Source organism: Chelon labrosus, assembly GCF_963514085.1.
Source record: "Chelon labrosus genome assembly, chromosome: 8".
Classification (NCBI taxonomy): Eukaryota; Metazoa; Chordata; class Actinopteri; order Mugiliformes; family Mugilidae; genus Chelon; species Chelon labrosus.
In genome coordinates this window covers 19584164-19605072 of record NC_140358.1, presented here as the reverse complement: position 1 = coordinate 19605072, position 20909 = coordinate 19584164, and the positions used below count along the sequence as shown (strand labels likewise).

General features: G+C 41.5%; 2 protein-coding genes across 2 annotated transcripts; both read left to right on the top strand.

The window, feature by feature from the left end:
- The first annotated feature begins 2675 nt into the window (after nucleotides 1-2675).
- On the top strand, nucleotides 2676-6836 carry eif4ebp3l (eukaryotic translation initiation factor 4E binding protein 3, like). Its single transcript, XM_084549558.1, has 3 exons — nucleotides 2676-3181; nucleotides 4974-5150; nucleotides 6244-6836. The coding sequence occupies exons 1-3, from the start codon at nucleotides 3049-3051 to the stop codon at nucleotides 6270-6272; spliced, it is 339 nt and encodes a 112-aa protein (XP_084405684.1). The 5' UTR covers nucleotides 2676-3048; the 3' UTR covers nucleotides 6273-6836.
- A 5199-nt stretch (nucleotides 6837-12035) lies between these two features.
- LOC311492099 (cysteine-rich and transmembrane domain-containing protein 1) lies at nucleotides 12036-20298 on the top strand. Its single transcript, XM_084550255.1, has 3 exons — nucleotides 12036-12171; nucleotides 15331-15649; nucleotides 18703-20298. Exons 2-3 carry the CDS (start codon nucleotides 15349-15351, stop codon nucleotides 18804-18806), a joined length of 405 nt encoding a protein of 134 aa, XP_084406381.1. The 5' UTR covers nucleotides 12036-12171; nucleotides 15331-15348; the 3' UTR covers nucleotides 18807-20298.
- The last annotated feature ends 611 nt before the right edge of the window (nucleotides 20299-20909 follow it).

Here is a 20909-nt window from a genome sequence, read left to right as displayed (position 1 = left end):
TGTTCATTTTTTTTTGTATTGTTATGGCTTGATTCATGTCCAAAGTGTAGATATTTTAACATTTACAAGACTTGTAAGGAAAACTTGTCAGGTAGCATCTTAGCAAAATATTATCCAAAATTAGGTGAATTAAGTGAATTCACATCAGAATAATGTAGGTTATACAATAAATACACTGGCACTACTATAACACAAAATAATTATATAAAAAAAAGTCAAATTGGCAAAATACAATATTTAAATACACGGATATTTAAAATAAACATACTGTAATAAAAATAAATAATGCGTGAGCTTTCTGTGGAAATGATGAGACATAGATAACAGTAACCCATAAAGATCTGCAGAGGTTGTGATAAGCCCTTCGGAGGAACCTTGCGCACTTGGTGCCAACCATTGACTGTATGCCAGCCAGTCCACGGCTCCAACACGTTGAAACCCATGCAGGGGGCAGTGTTGTCCAGCAATTAACAAGCATGAGGCGGAGATGCATTTGTTTTGCGAGGCAGAGTGTCCAGAGGAGCCATCTTTTTGTGAGATTCCTATTTCCCAATCCAAAAAATTTAATGAACATTTGCTATTTCTGTTTGCAGTATTTATCCTAAGAGCAATTCTGTGTGACACTGAAAAGCATAACTACGCAGAAAGCTTTTACAACAGGTATATTATTTTATTGAGGGACAGAATAAGAATAAGAATAAGAAAAACCTTTATTAGTCCCGCAATGGGACAGAATAAAAAATAACAAGTGCAAAAAGAGTAGCTTATAAAAGATAAATAATGAAATAGAATAGGATAAAAAATATTGCACAGATTGAATTGTAAAATATTGCATAGACTGGTGTCAAACTGGTGTTTTGGAGTTTTTACACCTTGTGGTGTAATACTATTGCACATATGTGAGAAGTTTTTTGCACTTGTGGTGTTGTAATATTGCACATATTAAGAGTGTTCGTTGTGGAGCCTAACAGCAGCAGGAAGGAAAGACATTCTATATCTTTCCTTCACACATCAAGGGTGAAGCAGGCTGTCACTAAAGGTGCTCCTCAGTCCTGCCAGGTCACCATGCAGGGGGTGGGACTCGTTGTTCAGCATGGAGGACACTTTTGCTAGGACTCTCCTGTCACCCACCTCCCTCACTGAGTCCAGAGGGCAGCCCAGGACAGAGCTGGACTTCCTGATGACCTTATCCAGCTTCTTTCTCTCCCTCTCTGTGATGCCACTGTTCCAGCAGACCACTCCGTACAGGATGGCCGATGCCACTACAGAATCAAAGAAGGTCTTCAGGAGTGCCCCTTTCACTCCAAAAGACCTCAGTCTCCTCAGAAGGTAGAGCCTGCTCTGTCCCTTTTCCTGTAGAGTGCGTCAGTGTGGTGAGTCCAGTCCAGTTTTGTGTTCAGGTGAACACCCAGGTACTTATAAGAGGCCACTTGCTCAATGTCCATTCCCTGGATGTTCACTGGTGAGGGAAGGGCAGAACGGTGTCTGTGAAAATCCACCACCATCTCCATGGTTTTCCCCGCGTTGATCAGAAGGTGGTTTCATAGAAGATGTGTGCTTATCCTGGCGGCATTTAAGATTGACTACTTCATACACTGATGGTTAGTTTAATCCACGGCAATGTACCATGTTTTACTTTATGGTATATTTGTAGCGTCACTGTCCTGAAAGAGTGAACTTTGCATGACCTCAGAAATACAGCTTGAAACTAACTGATGACACTGTCCCAATTGAAGCCCTTTTTAATTGTATTTTAGATCAAGTCATGGATGGCAACAAACTTTCTGCAGCTCAACCAGGACAAAACAGAGGTCTTAATTATTGGCCCTGAAGCCCAGAGAGAGAAACTTAATACAAAACTTCGAACACTGGCAGTAACAGCTTGTCAGGAAGAGCTTGTCAACAAGAGCTTGTCAGCAAGTGAAAAACCTCTGTGTTATCTTTGATTCAGATCTCAGTTTTGAGCCACGTATTAGAAACAACAACTAAAACTGCATTTTATCATCTCAACCGTTTCTCTCTCAAGCCAACAGAGAGACAATGATGCATGCTTTTTTTACTTGCAGGATTGACTACTGCAATGCCCTAGCTTCTGGTCTTCCCAAGAAAAATATTTTGCACTTACAATTATTATAAAACTCAGTTGCCCATGTGCTGACGAGGACCAGAAAGGGAGCACACATTACACCCATTTTAGTCTCTGAAGTGGCTTCCGGTTTGCTTCAGAATTGATTTTAAAATCCTTAATGGCCTTAGTCCAAGCTATTTATCAGAGTTGCTCTTATCGTATGAACCTAAGTCACAGTTTACTGTATAAAGCACTTTGTGCTACATTTTCTTTGTATGAAAAGTGCTACACTAATAAAGTCTGATTGGCTGATTGAGAGCTGTGCTTTTCTTTGGACAGAAAGCATATGAGAAAATGTAATCTGTAAAGTAACTAGTTAGTAAAGGTATCAGACAAATGTAGGGGAGATAAAGGTAAATTTAGGCTGGGGGTGCTTGCATGAGCTCAGGTTAAATGTGCAAAAAATGGATGTTTGGAGCTCAGTTCAGTTTGCTATTACTACTAAACTATCTTTGTCCACGTTTTAAAGTTTTGCACATGGTTTCATAATGTAATATCTTTCCTTAGCTCAACAGATACACTCTTGAGCCAACGTTAAACCTTTGTTGTTGTCGTCTCAGTGAAACGTTTTCCTCGTGGCACTGTTGTCTCCGCCCTCGCGGACTGTCCCCTACCAGAAAACCATCGCGCCTCATTCGCCGTTGCCCCACGTGTCCCGTCGCTGCTGTACAAAAACATCACGAGCGACTGCTGCAGCTGTGGGTGCTACAAATACAGCACATGGTAGCGTCTGGTAGCTGTTTGCGGCGACCACCGGGCCTCGAACTCAGAGCTTATTAGAAGTGCAAGTTCTTAATTTAAACTTTAACAACTTTAACTTAGTTAGTTGTAGGCATTCTACAAACTTTTGAGTCTGCGAGGGAGCTTATATATCGAGTTTAAAACAACTCTTCGCCTGCAGCAGCTGCGCCAAAGCTAGCATGTCGACTGGCACAAATCAAGTGAAGAGCTGCCCCATCCCTACCAAGGTGCTCACCCTGAAGGACTGGTCCCAGCTGCCCGACTGTTACAGCCAGACACCAGGGGGGACCCTCTTCTCCACCACCCCTGGAGGTAAGAAGACGGAAAAGTCTGAAGTGAAGTGCTGCGAGGATAGTAATAATAATAAAAAAAAGTGAAGAGTGTGCTTGTGTTTGAACAAATGCGTTCATTCCGCAGGTCAAAAGCTGATAACTTTAGCTGTAACTCAACGGTTATTTTTGCATACGTGCAAACACGCACAGCTCGACGGAGAGGTCTCGCGATAGTCTGCAAACAATACACACGTACGCAACAAGTCTTAAAAGTGTCGTTTTATAGGATTAGTTTTGCTTAACACCAGCGACAGTAATTAAAAGTGACCACACTGATAACAATTCTGAACCAACCAACCAGGAAAAGGTTGGAAAGGCACATTTGTTGCTCTAAAGTGACAGTTTGGTTCAGCCCTCCTGTTAACAAGTTTGTTGATGTTTTGTCAAAAGTAAACACTTCATGAATTCAAGAGCCACCACCACAGAAACACTCTGTGTGGACCCCTCCCCTAACTCTTGCTTTCAAATAAACTTTAAATTACCATCAAATAAGCTTTAAATTGCCATCAAATCAGTTGCAACGCATTCATGTTTATGTTTTTGCTGCTGGTGGCATTTTTGTCACGCATAATAGATGTGCATGAGGCATACAAGCGTCTTCATAATAAAAGCAACTTGCTCTGATCGTGCAGTCTCTTGTTTCTGCATCAAAAACACTGATGTGATGTCTGGAGGCGTTGGACCAGACTTGTCGAACCCGTGACTCGTGATTTAAAGAGGGTGTATATGTCCGGCCACCACAACCTAAAGCGATTGGCTTCTGTGGTGGTGGGGGAGTTGGAGGCCGTCCTATCCACGCTGCTCTCTGCTCTGCATTTGAGGAACAGTGGAGAACATTCTGTACGGGGGGAGGGGGGGAGGTGAAAGGAAATGTCTAATGCATGGGGGAGTGTGAGCAATGTTTTTTTTTTTAGTTGGGTAAATGCAGTGCAGGATGTTGCAACACGGAGTTTTGACTTGCATATTGCATTATAAGCCACGCATAACACTCTGCTTGGGGTCAGAGCATGCGCTTCTGGACGTAGCAGCTCTGCACTCTTCCTTGCAGTGCATAACTTGCGCTATAGGTTAGCATTCCAGCCCCCACCCCTTTTCTTGCCCCAGTTCGTCCCTCCTCCACTCAGCTTCCCTTTGTCCAGGATGAACCGCTCACTGCTCAGTTATTACATAACATGTTTATCCCTGCCGACTGGGTGATCTGATACTGTACATAACGGTTCAAAGTCCAGAAGAAAGTCATGTCCTGGTCACACTTGTCACAAGAAGATGTTTATGACACTCCTTGGAGTTGACCTACGTTGATATGGCGACGGGCTAAGTTGATTTTGGTTGTGACAAGCTGTAAAGTTTGTTAGGAGCTTAAGTCATACTACTGCTCTGGAGGGCAAAAAACTCAAGACTTTCTTGGACATATGCATGCTTCATCTGCTATTTATGTTAAAGCTTTAAGCCAGTCAAAGTATGAGACATGTGGCTCAGATCCCAAAGCCCCGAGCTTCAAAGAGAGAATGTTTTGTGCTCTGATTTCCTAGAACTCCTTGCTTTGGAAGCGTTCATCCCTCCCCTCCGTGTGCACTCGCGTCCCTCCTTTTCCCACCCAAATTCCCTCCAGTAGAGAATAATGATGCTTAACTCCCCAGATAAGTTCGTCATTCTAATAGAATTCCAGCATTTGGTCTGTTTTTCTTCAGATTTATGTGCTTCACTTCCTGAAAAGCAAATACCCAGATTTGTTTTATTCCCCCCCCCCCCCCCCCCCCCCTGAATCCCAGGTACCCGCATCATCTATGACAGGAAGTTTCTCTTGGATTGTAGAAATTCGCCCATTGCTCGGACCCCGCCGTGCTGTCTTCCCCAGATCCCAGGGGTAACGGTACCGGCCACGCACCCAATGGGCAAGCTGCAGGATCTCAAAGAAGAGGTGGAGGAGGAAGAGAAGGACACTGCTGGTAAACATGACGTCATTTAGCTCTTGTTTGCTCTGCTCTTGAGTGGTTGGTGAACTTTGTGGGTTAATGCGTATGCAAACATATAAAAACTGACATTAGCGGATTGAGCAAGCATGAAATCACAAATGCCTTCAGTAGTTTTGTAAAATAAATCTCCATGAGATCAGGTTTCCTTTGTTTTTATGTTTTAGATGCGGCACTATATGTGTGTGTGTGTACGTGCCGGACAACCTTTATAATCCAGTCATAAGCGTTTTTTCGTACTTTTTTTTTTTAGAAAAAATATGATGACCATGCAAGTTTTAATCTTCTGTCCTCACCATTGTCTCACATTCATTTCACATTACCCATAGTCTTATCCAGCAAGTGCTGACACAGCATACATGCAGCATGTTTTCCTTGGAAATGTGTCACGGGATATGATATCATGAGTATAACTAGGATTTAAGCACCTTAATCCTAGGCCAGGATCTTTAATAGTGATCAATCACTACATATTTCCCAGCGTTGGACAGATTTACTTTGCATTCCCAGAGTAAGTGTTTGTTAATTTGGTTTTACTGTGAAGATTAAGATGTCATCCGGCATCGAGCCAATTTACAGTTGCAGTACAGTGTTTATTTCTTACTTTTTTTAACTTTAAAAACAGATAAAACCTCTCATTATGGTTTGAGTGGGGCTTTTCGTGGCAGAGTGACCGAAGGTTTTGGCTCACAGTCAACTTGAGAGCTATTTATTGAAAGAGTACATGCAGCTATAAATCTATCTTGCTTCATTCCTCCTGTCAAACCAAAGACCATGGGGATTAGGGCTGACCCTCTTTTTCCCTCTGTCTCATTTGCTGTGTTGATAAACATAATTCACGTCATGGGGTTTGGATTTGTTAGCTACATGCTGTTTTAGTTGTCCTGCCAGTTTCGTGTGTGTTGATAAGGACTGGTCTTGGCCTTTGGTCCGTTAAGGTGTGGTTGACGTCGGAGTGCAAACAATTTCTTTTTTTTTTTTCTTTTTTTTTTTTTTTTTTTTTGCCAGCTGTTTGTCAAACATCTCCCTTGTTTATCTTAACTTTTTTTTGTCCCTCCTTTCTCTACAGATGACAGCCAGTTTGAGATGGACATCTGAGCTCCAGTATTACCTCCTGTGGAGAGTTATTGGTTTAAAACACCTCCATGGTCATTAATGACTGTAATGCATTACATATAAAGCTTTTTTTTTTCACCTTTTTTAAGTAAACGCTTCTGTGAGGTACCAGAGAGAATGAAAACATTGAAAACTATAGGGTGTTTTTCCACCCTAAAATTAAAAAAAAAAGTATTAATTGTATTAAATGATTGGTTGCTTGCTCGCTTCAGAGCTGCGACAGGATTGAAAAAATCCATTTTGATTTAATTTTTTTTTATTATTTTGTAAATAAGAAATGTGTATTATGTAGCCTATTTTTTAAGTTGGGGAATAAAAGATGAATACATTAACACATGTAGAGTTTGTTCAATGCAGGCATCGATTTTGTTTAGTTGCATTTACCCCCCTGAGAAGAAAAAAAGAAATGCTAACTTTCTTTGTAACAGGCAAACAAGTGTCTCCTAATATAAGGGTTCAGGGCCGACTGAATATCAGCTCCTGCTTTGTTTTGTATGATGAAATGTAAAACAAAAAAATCAAATAAACACTTTTCAGAAAATGTCATCAGTGGTTGGTGTCTTTATCTTTTCAGCAAATGTGTGTCACATTCTGTGTTGAGAAATATTTAGGGCGATGTTAGCGTCTTGTCTGTGATGTAAACTGTACTAAAACCATTAAATGATGTAAGATGTCCCACCCTATACTTTTATCTTTATTTATAGCTGCATGGTGACGTAAACGGCTCGGTCACGAACCACTTTAACATCCAGTCTGTATGGGACTCATGGATATCGCCATATTTAAAGGCCTCATTCAGTCTTTAACCTTGTTTTTCCAGTTATTATAAAGAAGGAACAACTTTGGAGGATTTCGTGAAGCTCTATACTGTCCGTTACAGGACACGTGGTGCTAATCTGTGGATGGTGTACAGTATGGCTAGGAGGAGGAACTACTGTATGTTTCAGTGTTTGGAAAAAGAGCTCCTCCTACACAGCCTCTTGAAACCTCGCGTAATGGAAAAACACGTGGCCACAGAAACGTATATGTTAAGCTGTTAATTATTCGCATAGCCATCTCATGTATGGAGTGGTGTGTTTTCAAACACTGGTGGAGGGAAGTTCCTTCACACAAGCAGACAGAACTGGCTCATCTGTGCTGAAATGATTAAGCATTAAAGTAGGTTCTTTAGGCTAAATTATTAGCATTCAGGTTTAAACATAAAGCACATTTTGATCAGAGATAAAGTCCTGAACTGCCAGACTTGTGAGATGTATAAATGAAATTTATATGGTTTGAAAGGAACAAATTGTGCACAGTTAGCAAATGTCACTGCAGGCTCCCCACACCCATGCACACTGTGTGTTCAGCCCCTGTCTCAGCGGGGTCAGAGCTAGGTATGCGTGCTGATCTGTAGATTAGGGAGACTTAACTGCAGGAGTAGGCTTGCTCTTAAGGATAAGGGCAGCTGCAGCCCAAAGGCCTGTGAAACTGCAACACAATGACAGGTGGGGTGTGACACCTGCTGGTGTTTGAGTAGGAAGCTATTTCTAATATGTAATGTTCAACGCTGAAGTAGATATGGCCTAAATATTTGTTTCAGTTCATGATTTTGATTTCAAAACTATCGCCAATGTTGAGGAACTTGGGTTCCCTAATGTGTCGTGTATAACAGTCGTATGTAGGTCAGTCTGCTGCAGCTGTTCCAGTCGCATGGTCCGAAAGACGTGACTGGCAACCACTTCAAATTGCATTAGAGCTAACAACTGACTTTTGGTGAAGAGGCTGTGATTTATGAAGCGCTTCCTAATAACCCCGAGACTTTCAGGCTCAGTCGCTGGTCTACTGAAGTCGTTCTGAGGGCATGCAAAGCAAACTTGCTCTGTGATGTAGTGTTATTGCTGCCCACAGCAAATACTGGGCCCGAGCAGGAGAATGATAAGATAACACTTCGCCAGCAGTCGCTGTGATGCTGGGTGAACCCAAAGTTTGTGTGCACTCGGATGTTTTCACAAAGCACGTGAGGGCAAGGACATGTGAGAGAGAACAGAGATGCCAGGTGACTTTGACAAGCGCCATGTGCCCCCATCATAGAGCTTTCAAGGATTTCCTCTCTGTGAGGAATAATACTCGAAAGCACTCTGCAAACCTCAAAGTCTGTCTACGTACACACACACACACACGAATATACTATTCTTTTTCTGACATACACTTAGGACTAGGTGGTTATTTACTTATACATAATTCTTATCTGGGATTTGTACACAAAAACGCTTCTTAGATTTTCAGGAGAAGGGTGTGGGTGAGCGCACCTACTCTACAAGTGTATCCAAACCTTTCCACCTACACAAAATACTGAGCATGATTCAATTTCTACTACACTTTTGTCACACTGTTTGTCTTATTTTTAAAATGCAGAATTATGAACTGATTAATTATATGAAATCTTTGTTGTGGCGTGAATACACAGTGGTTAGAGTGGGAGGCCATTTGCAGCCATAGCTGTAACATTTCTCACTGGGTGTGTGACAGCAACAAATGAGTTTGTCAGCAACTTTCTGGACAAAGTATAAATCACCTAGTAAGGTCCAAAAGCGTCTGCAAACAGGCTTATTTTGTTCTTTTCTATTCTGATATTGTAAGTACGAGAAAAAAAATGCAAACGTATTTGAGGAGTAAAAAAACACCTGGCTGTTCAATGGTATGCGGCACTATATCCAAAAAGCGACATTAAATGTGTACAGTTTTGCTATTGTTCAGATATGCCTCATCAGTCCTTCTGCACAACAAGTCAGTACAGTGATTGCTTTCCATCTATGCAATGTTGTTTTGGAAAGTATCTTCCTCGTAGCTCTGTCAACAGCCCCGCAGACATCTACCCATCCTCCTTCCCTCAGTTTAAATGAACCCTGGTAAACTTGCTCCAGCGCCCTTTGCCAAAGACCAAATATTCCCCCTTTTCATCTCTTCGCCCCTCCCTTTCCACCTGCTCCCCTTCCAGTTTCACTGTAAGAGACGCTATTTTTATCAGCCGCTCCGGGTTGAGGCCGTGTGCACGGGCCCGGGCTGAATTGCTGGGGAGACGATGTAAACAGACACTCAAACACACGGGCTGCTTGGCGACATTCATCATGACGGGGAGGGGACAGGGGCTGAAGTCGACCATGTGTTGAAGAGACCATGAACAGAAATCCCACTTTACGTTTCTCTTACTTAAATATTTACGCTGCAGGAGTTCAGCCAACTGTTTTATGTTGACTTCAGCCCAGAACATGAGTAAAATAATGCTCTGCATTGTACAATTCCACGATCCTGCCTGCGCTTTGAAATTAAATCTGAGGCACCAGATGTTACTAGTTTCTTGGATTACATTAGGTAATGTAATATTTAAAATTGTTCATCACGGGTTTATTCTGTTTAGTTTCAGGAACTGAAGTTTGCAACATACGGCCATAAAAGCTCAGCATACAATAGTCATCGCAGACTATACCGTGTTTACGTGTATTAGGCTCAGTAAAGCTAATGATTCCTGTGCTGTTTGTTTCACAATCTCTGCTAAGGGACATTGTAAGATCAGCCCTTTTTAAAGCTGCTGCCAAGTTGTTGCTTAACATGCCACCAGTACCTTACATCAATATCCTTTCCATGCACAACTTTATGCTAGCTGTAAACATAGCTCAGTGTGCATACATGCATGATTCTCAGGGGCACTGATGGTCTATGTCTCAGTCTGTGGATATAAGCAAACCTCTTATACGTTGTATAAGCGCTATCACATGTTTCTGCATGGTGTGGAATTGCCTTGCCGAACACTTCCGCTGTCAGTGGCAGCTGCCATGCTGGCAGGGTGCTGGTATGCTACTATATTCACACTGTACTCATGTAATGTAATATCTAATGGAAAAGATAATATACTGTTTTACAACCGCATGTGCATGTGGCATGTGCCATGTGCGTATCAGCAGGTTTATATTTGGCACTTGTAGTTACTCTGCAGAACATTATGGTGCATAAAACTTTCATGATCTTATAATATGCATGTATGATACTGTGTCAGAAGATTTTTGTAGTAGCGTTAATGCATTGGTTAGAGTGGGTGGGCTTTAGTAGATTCATCACTGGGCATGTGACAGGGACACATAAGCTAAGACAATCGTGATTACCCTGCAGAATAATAGGATGCATTAAACTTTTTTGTCATCTTATAATGCTCTGTTATAGAACAGTATGTTTCTGAATATATAGACTTTCTCCACTTCAGCATGAAAATCTAGCATATCCAACACACAATAAACACTTGTATCCTGCTTGTTGTTCATCACTTCCTTTTTCAACACACATTGCGAATGGAAAATTTTTGCTCGTAAAGAGTTATTTTTCCTTCTGCCACAGTTGGCTTTCAGGTTGTGCACGTGCATGTGAACTCACAATACATGTCTTTGCAAGTTTGTCCATGGATGTTTTGCTTCCTTCTGTACTTACCAACAAGGACTGCAAACAGAGAATCTTGTTTGTAAAGACATATTGCTTCCTTCTTCCATAATCGTCTTTTAGGTGCTACGCATGTACAGTATGTGAACTCACAACAAAGTGCATATATATGGTACAGATACATTCCTTCACTCTGTCTGTGAGCTGTCTGGTCACCTAAAAACAGCACAGACGCTGACACAGAAACAAAGCTCAGCATGTGTAGCGTCGTCCAAGAGTCATATAACTCTTTCATGTTATAACTCCTTCCCTCTTCCTTCCTCAGAAAGAAGAAGCAAACAAGACTAATTTAAAAATTAGGCTGCTCTGTTATAAACCAAACAAACTGCAGTTATACTGGGCAATACTGCAACCCTATACTCCATAATGATTATCAAATACTTCTTTGGTGGGTGAGTTCCTTTGTGGTGGGCTTTCATTTAAACTAAAGCTGAATGTTTACGTCATGCTTTAGTGCCATTGTCACTTTATTACATTTTTTAAGTTAAAATAAAACCAAAATACAAAAACCGCATACAAACTCAATTACTCTTAAAATGTGTGTTTAGCCAACAGAAACGTCCAGTATGTTAAATTTTCCTTATAATATTATGTATTTAAATGGGACGGTCCTACGTTGAGGGGTGTGGGTACTGATAATTAATATATTAATAGTATATTAACAATATATTAAAAGCAAAGCAAAATTTGCACTCATTTGTAATCGCACACAAGAACAAAACAACTCATTTAAATTCAGAGGAGACTGGACTGGGACTAGTCTGACATCTGCTGGGAGAAAACCAGCAACGCACTTTATCTAAACAGCTCTGCCGTTAAACGCTCAATAAAAACGGATTGATGCCATCAAACAGTAAAAATAAAACAAACATGACAAACCATATTTATATGAATTATTAATATTACACGCTGTTTTTTTGTTTTTTTTTTTGGTGTGCCAAACTTCCAGGAGCCCCATAAGCACATTTCCTAGAGTGAATGCAACTAGGTCACTGGTTAATGTTTAACGTTTATTAGTCACTCAGCTATTCCCTCGCCTTTGGTTTATTCCGCCACCTACTTGGTGATGTAGGCCTCTTTAATCTTTTAGAAAGTCAAATGATCCGGAGTCATTGTGTTTTTTTCCCTGACGTCCCCTCCATCACCGGGCTCGCTTGTGATTGGACGCCGCGAGCAGCCGTTGGGCTCGGCAGCCAATCGCGTCCTTTTGTTGCCCCCGCGGCGTTCCCCCGCCCCCCCCCCTGTACCCTTCAAAGTGACGTCACGCCCAGCTAACGCGATACGCATTGTATTTCAGTGGAGAGTCGCTCATTGCGGTAAAAACTGTAGTAAACACTGAAGACAGACGGCGTTTCTTGCCGAGCAGCCGCAACAGCTACACAGAACACACCGGGACGCTATTAATTCAACGGTAGGTGGTTTATAAACATGTCCGTAACGTTTATATTTATGTGTTTATGAGCCTAGTCGACATAAACTTAGGGGGGTGGGTAACGGTGCTGGCAAGGATTGGGGCCTGCAGGTGCCTCTTCTGCTTTAGCATCTATATATGTCTTATATGTTATATCGAAAGCACAACACATTATATGATAATAAGGATACTAATACTTTTACCAATATTACTAATATTAATTTGCTACTAAAACTAAAAAATAGCTAATATGATAATGTTAAGCCAATAACAAATTAGCCATAGCTCAGTTCAAATTAATGTTTAGAGGTTTTTCTACCTGGATGGATGGATGGATGTGGGACACCTTTTTTTAAACAAACAAACAAAGAATATTTTAGTTGTATTCCATATCTTGGCTGAGATGTGTTGGCCCTGAGTGGGTGTTTGTGTGCGGTTGTTCTGATTTTTTTTCCTAATTAGGTCCAATGGGGTCATATCATATACACCCAGCCTTATCTCGTGATGTCTCCAGACGTGGGAGAAGTAAACATGGGCTGCCAGGCTACAGGGCACGCTCAGCCGCATGTATAGCTCCTCTTGTGCTCGCACAGTCTATATATAATGAAGCTCTTTCAGTTTAAACTAGGCCAGTATTGACCTGTTTCTTGTAGCTGCCCTTTAAGCCATAGTATTTGGGGTTAAACTGAGCATTTATTGTCTCAACAGAACCCATTTCAGTTCAATAGATACTACTATGCTGTAGGACACACTGCAATAATGCTGACATCATGTGGTTAACTTAATTAGCGCATTTCCTGCTGAATTTGTGTTAAAATGAAATAGGAGTTTCTTTGTTCGTATTGGTTCCATTAGTAGCCTGCCTGGTGATTGCACATTATTGTCAGGACACTGGCTTTTATAGCTTTACAATAGCTGATGGAGCTTTTGCTTAGTTTATATTTAAACATCCTTAGTCTAACACAGTTAATGGTTTGAATTTGGTTAATAAATGTCACCCTGTGTTCTTTATTATATTGTTAATAATTGTTAAATTCTGTTTCTTTTCTGTTATGCATACGTAAAGGAGTTTAATGGATTCAGAAAGGGATGGGGTGAACTGTCCGCGTGTGCGTCTGTGTGGGAGATTATCAGCATCAGGCTGTTGTGAAAACACTGTCAGAGCTCACTCACTTGTTTCTGCTTTCCAAAAGGGTGGAAACGAATGGCTCACATGCAAATGGTCATGCAAGTCACGCAGTGAAGAGACACGTATTGAGGGAGCCTTCATACAAATCAGGAACTATAAGTCACTTATCAGCAAAACCTAGTCAAATGCCAAAGTCCAGTAAAGATTTACATGACTGTAATAGAAGTAAGATGGCCTACAAGAGGGACTTTGATTCTGTAGGAAGGCAACACTGTTGGCGTCGGATTACTGATTATTTGTAAGGACCTTTTGAAAGAAGGCCTTTCTCAGCCTGTAGCGAGTAATCTAACACTGTAGACCTCTTTCACAGCGTTTCACAGTTTGACATGTCGTGTCAGGATGAGCACAGGTGTATGTGAAAACATCAAAACCGACTGTAACGAGAGAGCTACTTCTGGGGTCCTGGTATTGTGTTTGCTGGCTTACTGGCATGGCAAAAATAAATCTCCAGGGAATATTCAATTCTCCCTGGACACAGTAACCATAGTTACCCAGGCCTTGTCATCTGTCAGTAGCTCAAAGAACACGCTCAGGTGGTGAAATGTCCTGCCATCTTTGAGCAGGTACCACACAGAGAAGCATATCGGTACATTAACGGTTGTATTCCACCGTTTTGCTTTTATGGTACGAAATATACGAATTATCTTAACCACAGGCATATCATTTCCTGATAGTCACAATGTAATGTTGTTATTAATACTCTGAGGCAATAAAAAGATATAAAAAAAAATCCCGTCATCATACTTTGAACCCAGTAAATTCAATATTAGTTTTCCAAAGCAGATAACAGTATAGATAACGGCATTAACAAGTGCCATTGTGTGACCCAGTTGAGACAGAGTGTAAACTCTTGACACAATTTCATTTGGGGCCGCAGTGATAACATTGTTTTATTATAAACTGAAGGTGGGATCTGAATGGAGAGGATGAGCGGGAAGGAATTAGGCAGGGGTGCTATGGAGATGTTTACAGTGTACATACACAACGTGACCGAGGAATCCTGGGAGGGCAAGCACAGTTGCTGTTCTCCATCTGGCCCACTTTCCCCTTGTTATGGCTGTTCTGCATGAGCAATTCTACTGATGAAGGCGAGCACGGGGGTTTGTGATGGGCCTGGATCTACCTCATCAGCAGCCATTAGTGGCTGGTTGGGAAATGTACTTAGTTCACAAGGTCCAAAGGGGAGCAAATAACCTTTAGATACTAAGCTTATTGTTCTTTCGAGTGTTTTTTAGTTGCTGGATAGGCACGTTATTTTCACACGTTCATGCGGTGTGCAACGTGTGACATGTCACGTTCATGTGATTCTCACTTAAGAAGAAGACCAGGTGTGAAAGTACATCTCCTATAGGCCTGTATGGTCACAGCAATCTCTTTCTGCCCCTCTCTTTCCCTCGATTCATTTCATTAGCCTCACCCTGCGCTCTATGAAGCTGGCTTCTCTATTTGTTAAGCAGTGTTTGAACAGCCTCTGCAAACATTAACATAATGTGTTGTGCTTTCTTGCCTCTGTGTCTGTGGAGATCGTGATTGTTGCAGTAGCACAATGTAGCAGGAGACAGGTTTTTAGCATTAAGGGAGTGAACTAAATGATGAATGCATTGCTGTCCTGGAAAGCAGTTGCATCCTTTTAATGCCTATCTTGAAACGTAATGATGTTGTATCATGACTCAGGGGAATTCATTATCTAATGTGACTCTAGAGGCTACCAAGCCCTTTTACAAGGAATCTGGGAAGGAAGTAGGACAAAGGTAAGACTAAGAAGGAGTAATTGGAAAATGAAATGGTCAAACATAAAGCCTTCCGTTGGTATTCAGACACAGAAAAATTAGCTGTATTCATTTCTGTTATATGATATTGTTTAACATTAATGCTAGAATATAATTAATTGCGAGAGTCAATATACATTTAGTATGTCCAGAAATTAAAAGTGCTGTTATTTACACCATCACTTTTGTTTTTTTTTAAAGTGATCCTTCAACCCAAAGATGAATTTTGAGCAGCCACCTCCATACCCAGGCAATGGCCCAACTGCTCCAGGCTACCCTGCCCAGGGCCCACCTCCACAAGGCTATCCAGCCCAGGGCTATCCTCCACAGGGCTACCCTGTGAACATGGAGCAGCCAAATCCAGCATACCCTAACTATCCTGCCGGGCAAATGGGCCCCGGAGGTCCTTATCCTGGCCCAGGACAGCCTCCTTACCAAGGGTACCCTGGACAACCACAGTTTGGCTGGCAAGGCGGACCCCCTCCTGGGCCTATGTATGGGGAAGCTCCCAAAAACACAGGTGAGTGGTACCACACAACAGATATGTACAGTATTTGTTATGTTGCCTTGACAAAATGTCTGGAGGATTATATGAAAAGTGCTGAATGACTCTTTGACTGGGGACAGGGCCGTATCATGAGAGTCCTGACGGATTGCTATGAACTGCAAAGCGGGGGACAGGTGACCAGTGCAGTTACCTGAGCATTGATAGTTTACCTCTTGGGGCGCTGCAGCACCAGCAATGGGAAAATGGAAATTCTTTTGCTGGATTTTTTCCACAATGTCACTGTTGTAGACATTTTGTCTACTTACAAAAATATAGCCCAGCTGTGCTCTTGCTTTTTGGCAATTTCAGTTTGATTGAAAATTGCCAAGATCGTTCTGATAGACTCTTGAATTAAAGCTTATTTATTTTTTATTTTTTCCAATGGCTGGAGCAGCAAATTAGATGCTTAATTAACAATCAAGACATTCCTGGAATGTTTGTAAAGGTTTTATTTCATTGCCATGGGCGTGGTAGTGGGGGGAAAAGGGGACCTGACTACCCAGGGCCCAAGTAGCGATGGGGCCCATGAAAATTTTATTTATTTATTTTTTAATTAATTGGGCCCTCCAATTAATTGGTGTCATAATGTATTTCAAATATACTGATAACATCAACTGAGAGGAATGAACTTCCAACATATTGGACATTCTGGGGCCCCCCTCTTGGAGACGCAAAATGGTTTAGTCCGCCCATAGGCAGCAGCCGGCGACAAGTACATCAGTGAGCGCAGATTGAATGACCTGGAGGCTATCTGTCATCATGCCGCCCAAAAAACACAAATCGGGGTATCAGAAAAAGAAAGAGCGGAAAGAAAAAGAAATGAGGTAGAAGCAACTGTTAACTGCTTTCTTTCCAAAAGGTGAACCGAGTTTACTTGTTGTGTACCTGCATCCAATTAACGTTAATGCTGTCGTAGTCCAGAGTCAATGGGCATTTATTGGGATGTAAATGACATCCTTGCATCTCGTGTAAGGCTTTAGCAAGGCTTTATTTCTTTTTCTGCAAGCTGAAGAACAATTTCATTGAAAAAGGAGATAGTTTATTTGATTTGAATCTCTGTGTACAGTTGTTGGCTCCTGTTCAACAATAAATGCTTTTAAATCAAAATGTTTATAGATGTTTGAGCACAAGTAGGCCAAATGCATCAGTTCAGGTGTTCAATGAAAGAACCAGTCATAAATATAATCTGACCTGATTTTAAAGCCCTACTTATGCTTTTTATATTTATAAATAAATGCCCCCAATTTTTTATTTTTATTTTTTTTTTGCTAGCACTGGCATGGATAGGGGCCCACTGACATTAAGAGTGTACAGGGCCCAGAATTTGGTGCTACGCCCCTGTTCATTGCACACTTTTAACACCAGTTCCAGTGCCCTTTATTTTGCAACTGAATCAGATGATTGCTCCATTTTCCAAGTTCCATTTTTTTCATATACTAAAGTACTTGACTTTACATCCAAATGTGCTGAACTGATAAATGGCAAACATCTAGTGAGTAGTGGTGCTATGAAAAAAGCAACAACCAGTTATTCAATGCAATATGACAATGTCTAGTGAGCAGGTGGTTAATTCAGATTCAGATTCAGATTCAGAAAACTTTATTTGTCCCCGGGGGGGCAATTAACCCACTGACCCAGTCACCTTGGCTGTCACTGCAACAATTGCCCGTCATATGAGTGTCAGTAGACACATTTCCGTTTCAATTCCAGAATAATAAATTAAAATGTGCAGCGTCATTGACCTTGATTTCTCTGCTGTTCAAACAGTTTATCACAACTAAATAAGGAGGAAAGAATTAAGATATGGTTGTTGATTAACACACTTCGCCAGGGTTTCCCCTCAATCTTACTCACTTTCCTGGAACAGCTCTGCACATGCACTTCGTCACTGTTTACCTTCTCCCACACTATTGTGAATCATCCCATTCACGCCTTGGTCTGAAGGTTCTGGCAGTTCGCCAAGACTTTTTCCATCAGACGGCTACTGTTGATAAAAATTGTTAATCACAGTGGGAGAAGACCAGAGACGTAATACAACTAATGGAGCTAAGTTCCATTTACCTGCTTAGCTTTTTGAAAATGTTTCACAGCTGGAACAAAAATGTTGTGCATTTTGCTGGAAAAATTACACCAGCTATTAAATGGTTATCAAGCAAATGAGACTGATAGACAAATGATTTAATCTCTATGTAGGACTGTTACATAAAGAATAACTCGTGTTAATGCGGTAGCAACTCCAGCCGAGCATCCAGCAAACTGTAGCACAAGCTGCGAAACAAAAAGCACACCGTAAAATATTCAGAAATGAATATGCAAAGAGAACCGACATGCTAGCAGAGAATATAGAACACCTTTATTTGTCAATGCGAGCACTGAAGTGATTCAACTCCTGTGACCAGCACTGACCAGTCATTAGTCTGATTTCGTTATCAGAATCCGTGATTATAAGTGATTAGCTACCTTAATTTTATCTGTTGATCGAAACCAGGTCACCTAGATGCCTTGTCACGCCGTCGCAGTTGGATGAGTGTTTCCTTTCACATGAATGATTAATCGCATACACAAGGAACCAGAGATAGTTTAGTCTACAGCCTATAGTTTGACTTGTTTTTTTCCCTCTGCTGACTGAAGCAGCTGTGAAACCTTTTACATGTCTAATGTTTTTGACTTAAAGTGAAATAAAGCCACTGCTATACATGTGACGTAAAAAGCATATGTCTTGCCCAGCGTTACCTCAACTGTAATGATGTCTGATCATGGCTCTGGGCTGCCATGGTATTACCATGGAGATGTGCCTCCCATGACGAATGTAATTAGAGGAAAATCATATCAGCCATGGTTACACTTGAACTCACCGCTGGAGACTCGACAGTGTAGTTCTGACAATGATCTGTGGTGTTATGTGATTTTAGAAAAGAAATGACTGATTGCTTCCTTTAATTGTCTTCCAACCTTTTGCCCTTTCTCTCTCACCTTGTTAACCCCTGCTGACTCTTTTTGGGACTCCTCTGTTTTTTCCTCTTCAGTGTATGTCGTGGAAGACAGGAGAAGGGACGACACAGGAGACACGTGCCTGACAGCCTGCTGGACAGCTCTGTGTTGCTGCTGTCTCTGGGACATGCTGACATAACGCTGTTCCCCCAAGTGTCCCCCCCCCTATTGCCCTCTTGCCCTCATTTCTGTGCCTCGAATCCAATCACCCTTTCCCTCATCTGCCTTAAACCTTGCTCGCCCTCCTTTTTCCTCTACGAGTAGTTGCACACGTCCATTAATAAAAGCCTCCATTCTATGTGGAAGCCTTTTCCCTCAGAGCTACTCCAGCTTGATGTGAAGCCCTCAGCACTGACTGACTGATCTGTCCAGGGGTTATATTGTAGCAGCTTGTAACTGAGCTTCTAAACATAACCTGACTCTCAGGCTCTTTCCTGAAGTTGTGCACCAACACACAGCAGGCACAAACACACACACACACACACACATCAAGGTACATACACGGCACACAAACATATACTGATCTCAGGCTCATCTAGTGTGATGCTCTCTGGCACTTTATGATGATTACCTCTGTGAGATACTACTCCTGCCTGCCTGGTCAACCACCTACAACCTTTCCTAACTCCCCTTCAGCTATGCTCTCGACCATGAACGAGGACTATCCCTTATTCTGGAATCTTCACCCAAAGGCCACCAAGACCCTGGCTGCTAATGAGCCACGGGGTGCTCTTGAGAAGCTGACGCTTGAAATGTAAACCTTTCATTTGCACAGATGTATGTCTTACGGTGGAATCACATGACAATAAATGGAATGCATTTTTAAAGATGGCGGCGATTTATGTTTGATTACTGTTCACCTTCAACGGCCATGTTGTTTTATTTTTTTTCCCATGCTCATCTTGGTATGAAAAATCACTCAAATGTTATTTTTATTACGTACATTGGAAATAAAACTGAAAATATGAAAAAAATGTTGTGGTTGCTAAACAGAAACCAAATTACCGGTTGGATGCAGTTTTGCTTTTTAGTCTTGCATTAAAATAATTTATTGCCATAAGGAAACACATGTCATGTCGTGTCATTTCAGTTTGTTTAGTAGATTGGACCACTGTGTATGTGAATGTTGTGTGTGATGTTAATAGGCGGTTTAGACATCTGCGTTATGTTGACGCAGATGCTACGATGACAGCGCACAGCCGTGTCCAGTGTTGTGCAATGAACGCCGTCATTTTTCTAACTTGGAGCGTAGACGGGAGTTTTGCTCAATCTGGAGGGAAATAATGACGTTCAGCCCCATTCAGGGAAAAAAAAAAAAAAGTTTTACGACAGCTGTCAGCCGATGTGCTGACATCGACAACAGCTGTCAGCCAATGTGCATTTACGGCATACAGCATGGCTGGTGCAGCTGAGAAGAAAAGCCGCCTCCGGTACCGCAGAAGCAGCTTTCCTATAGGAAATAACTCATTTGTTTGTGTGGATAGTATGCACACTATACACAGTCAATGGTTATTCAAAAAAGCAGTACAGATCCTGGAGATGAAAACATAACGAGCTGGGGATGGATGGGCAGGTCAGTCAGAGATTCTATTGAACAAGAATAGCTCGAAGCTGCTCATTAAAAAAAAAAAAAAGAAAATGAACGTGAGCTGTTCATTCTGGATACTTATGAACTTAGTTCAAAATTAATGAAGTGAACTTGAACTAGTTCACTTTTATCTGTGTGAAGGGAACTTTGAACTAGTTCTAGTTTGGTGTGAACTTACACAACACTGGCCACAACTGACGTGCACTTCTCCAGTAATGTAAGGCAGGGAAGAGAGCAGACTGTAGACCAGTGTACTGTAGCTGTTTGTGCCTGGCTGGATCTGTTTATTTTTAACACAGTTGCTGTTGCAGGATTTCGGTTGCAACGTGTCTGCCTGACCACTTAGTGACCTGGATCAGTTTATAAATAGACTTGAAATTACCTTTCTGTCACTACTAACAGTATAGAAGTTCAAATGAACCCCGACCTCACACTGACACTGATCTTCTCCATAATACATATACTTATTTTTACTATACTGTAAGTAAACCTTTGAACACAGCTTTTACATTCACTTGCAAGTTTCTTTATGTCCAATGTTTAACAGTCCTTCTTATTCCTTACAATATTAGATTCCATGGACGTAATCTCATTCAGCATTTGTTTAAAGTAACTGTCCAAAAAACTCTTTCCATGTCAGGCTGTGATTTGTAG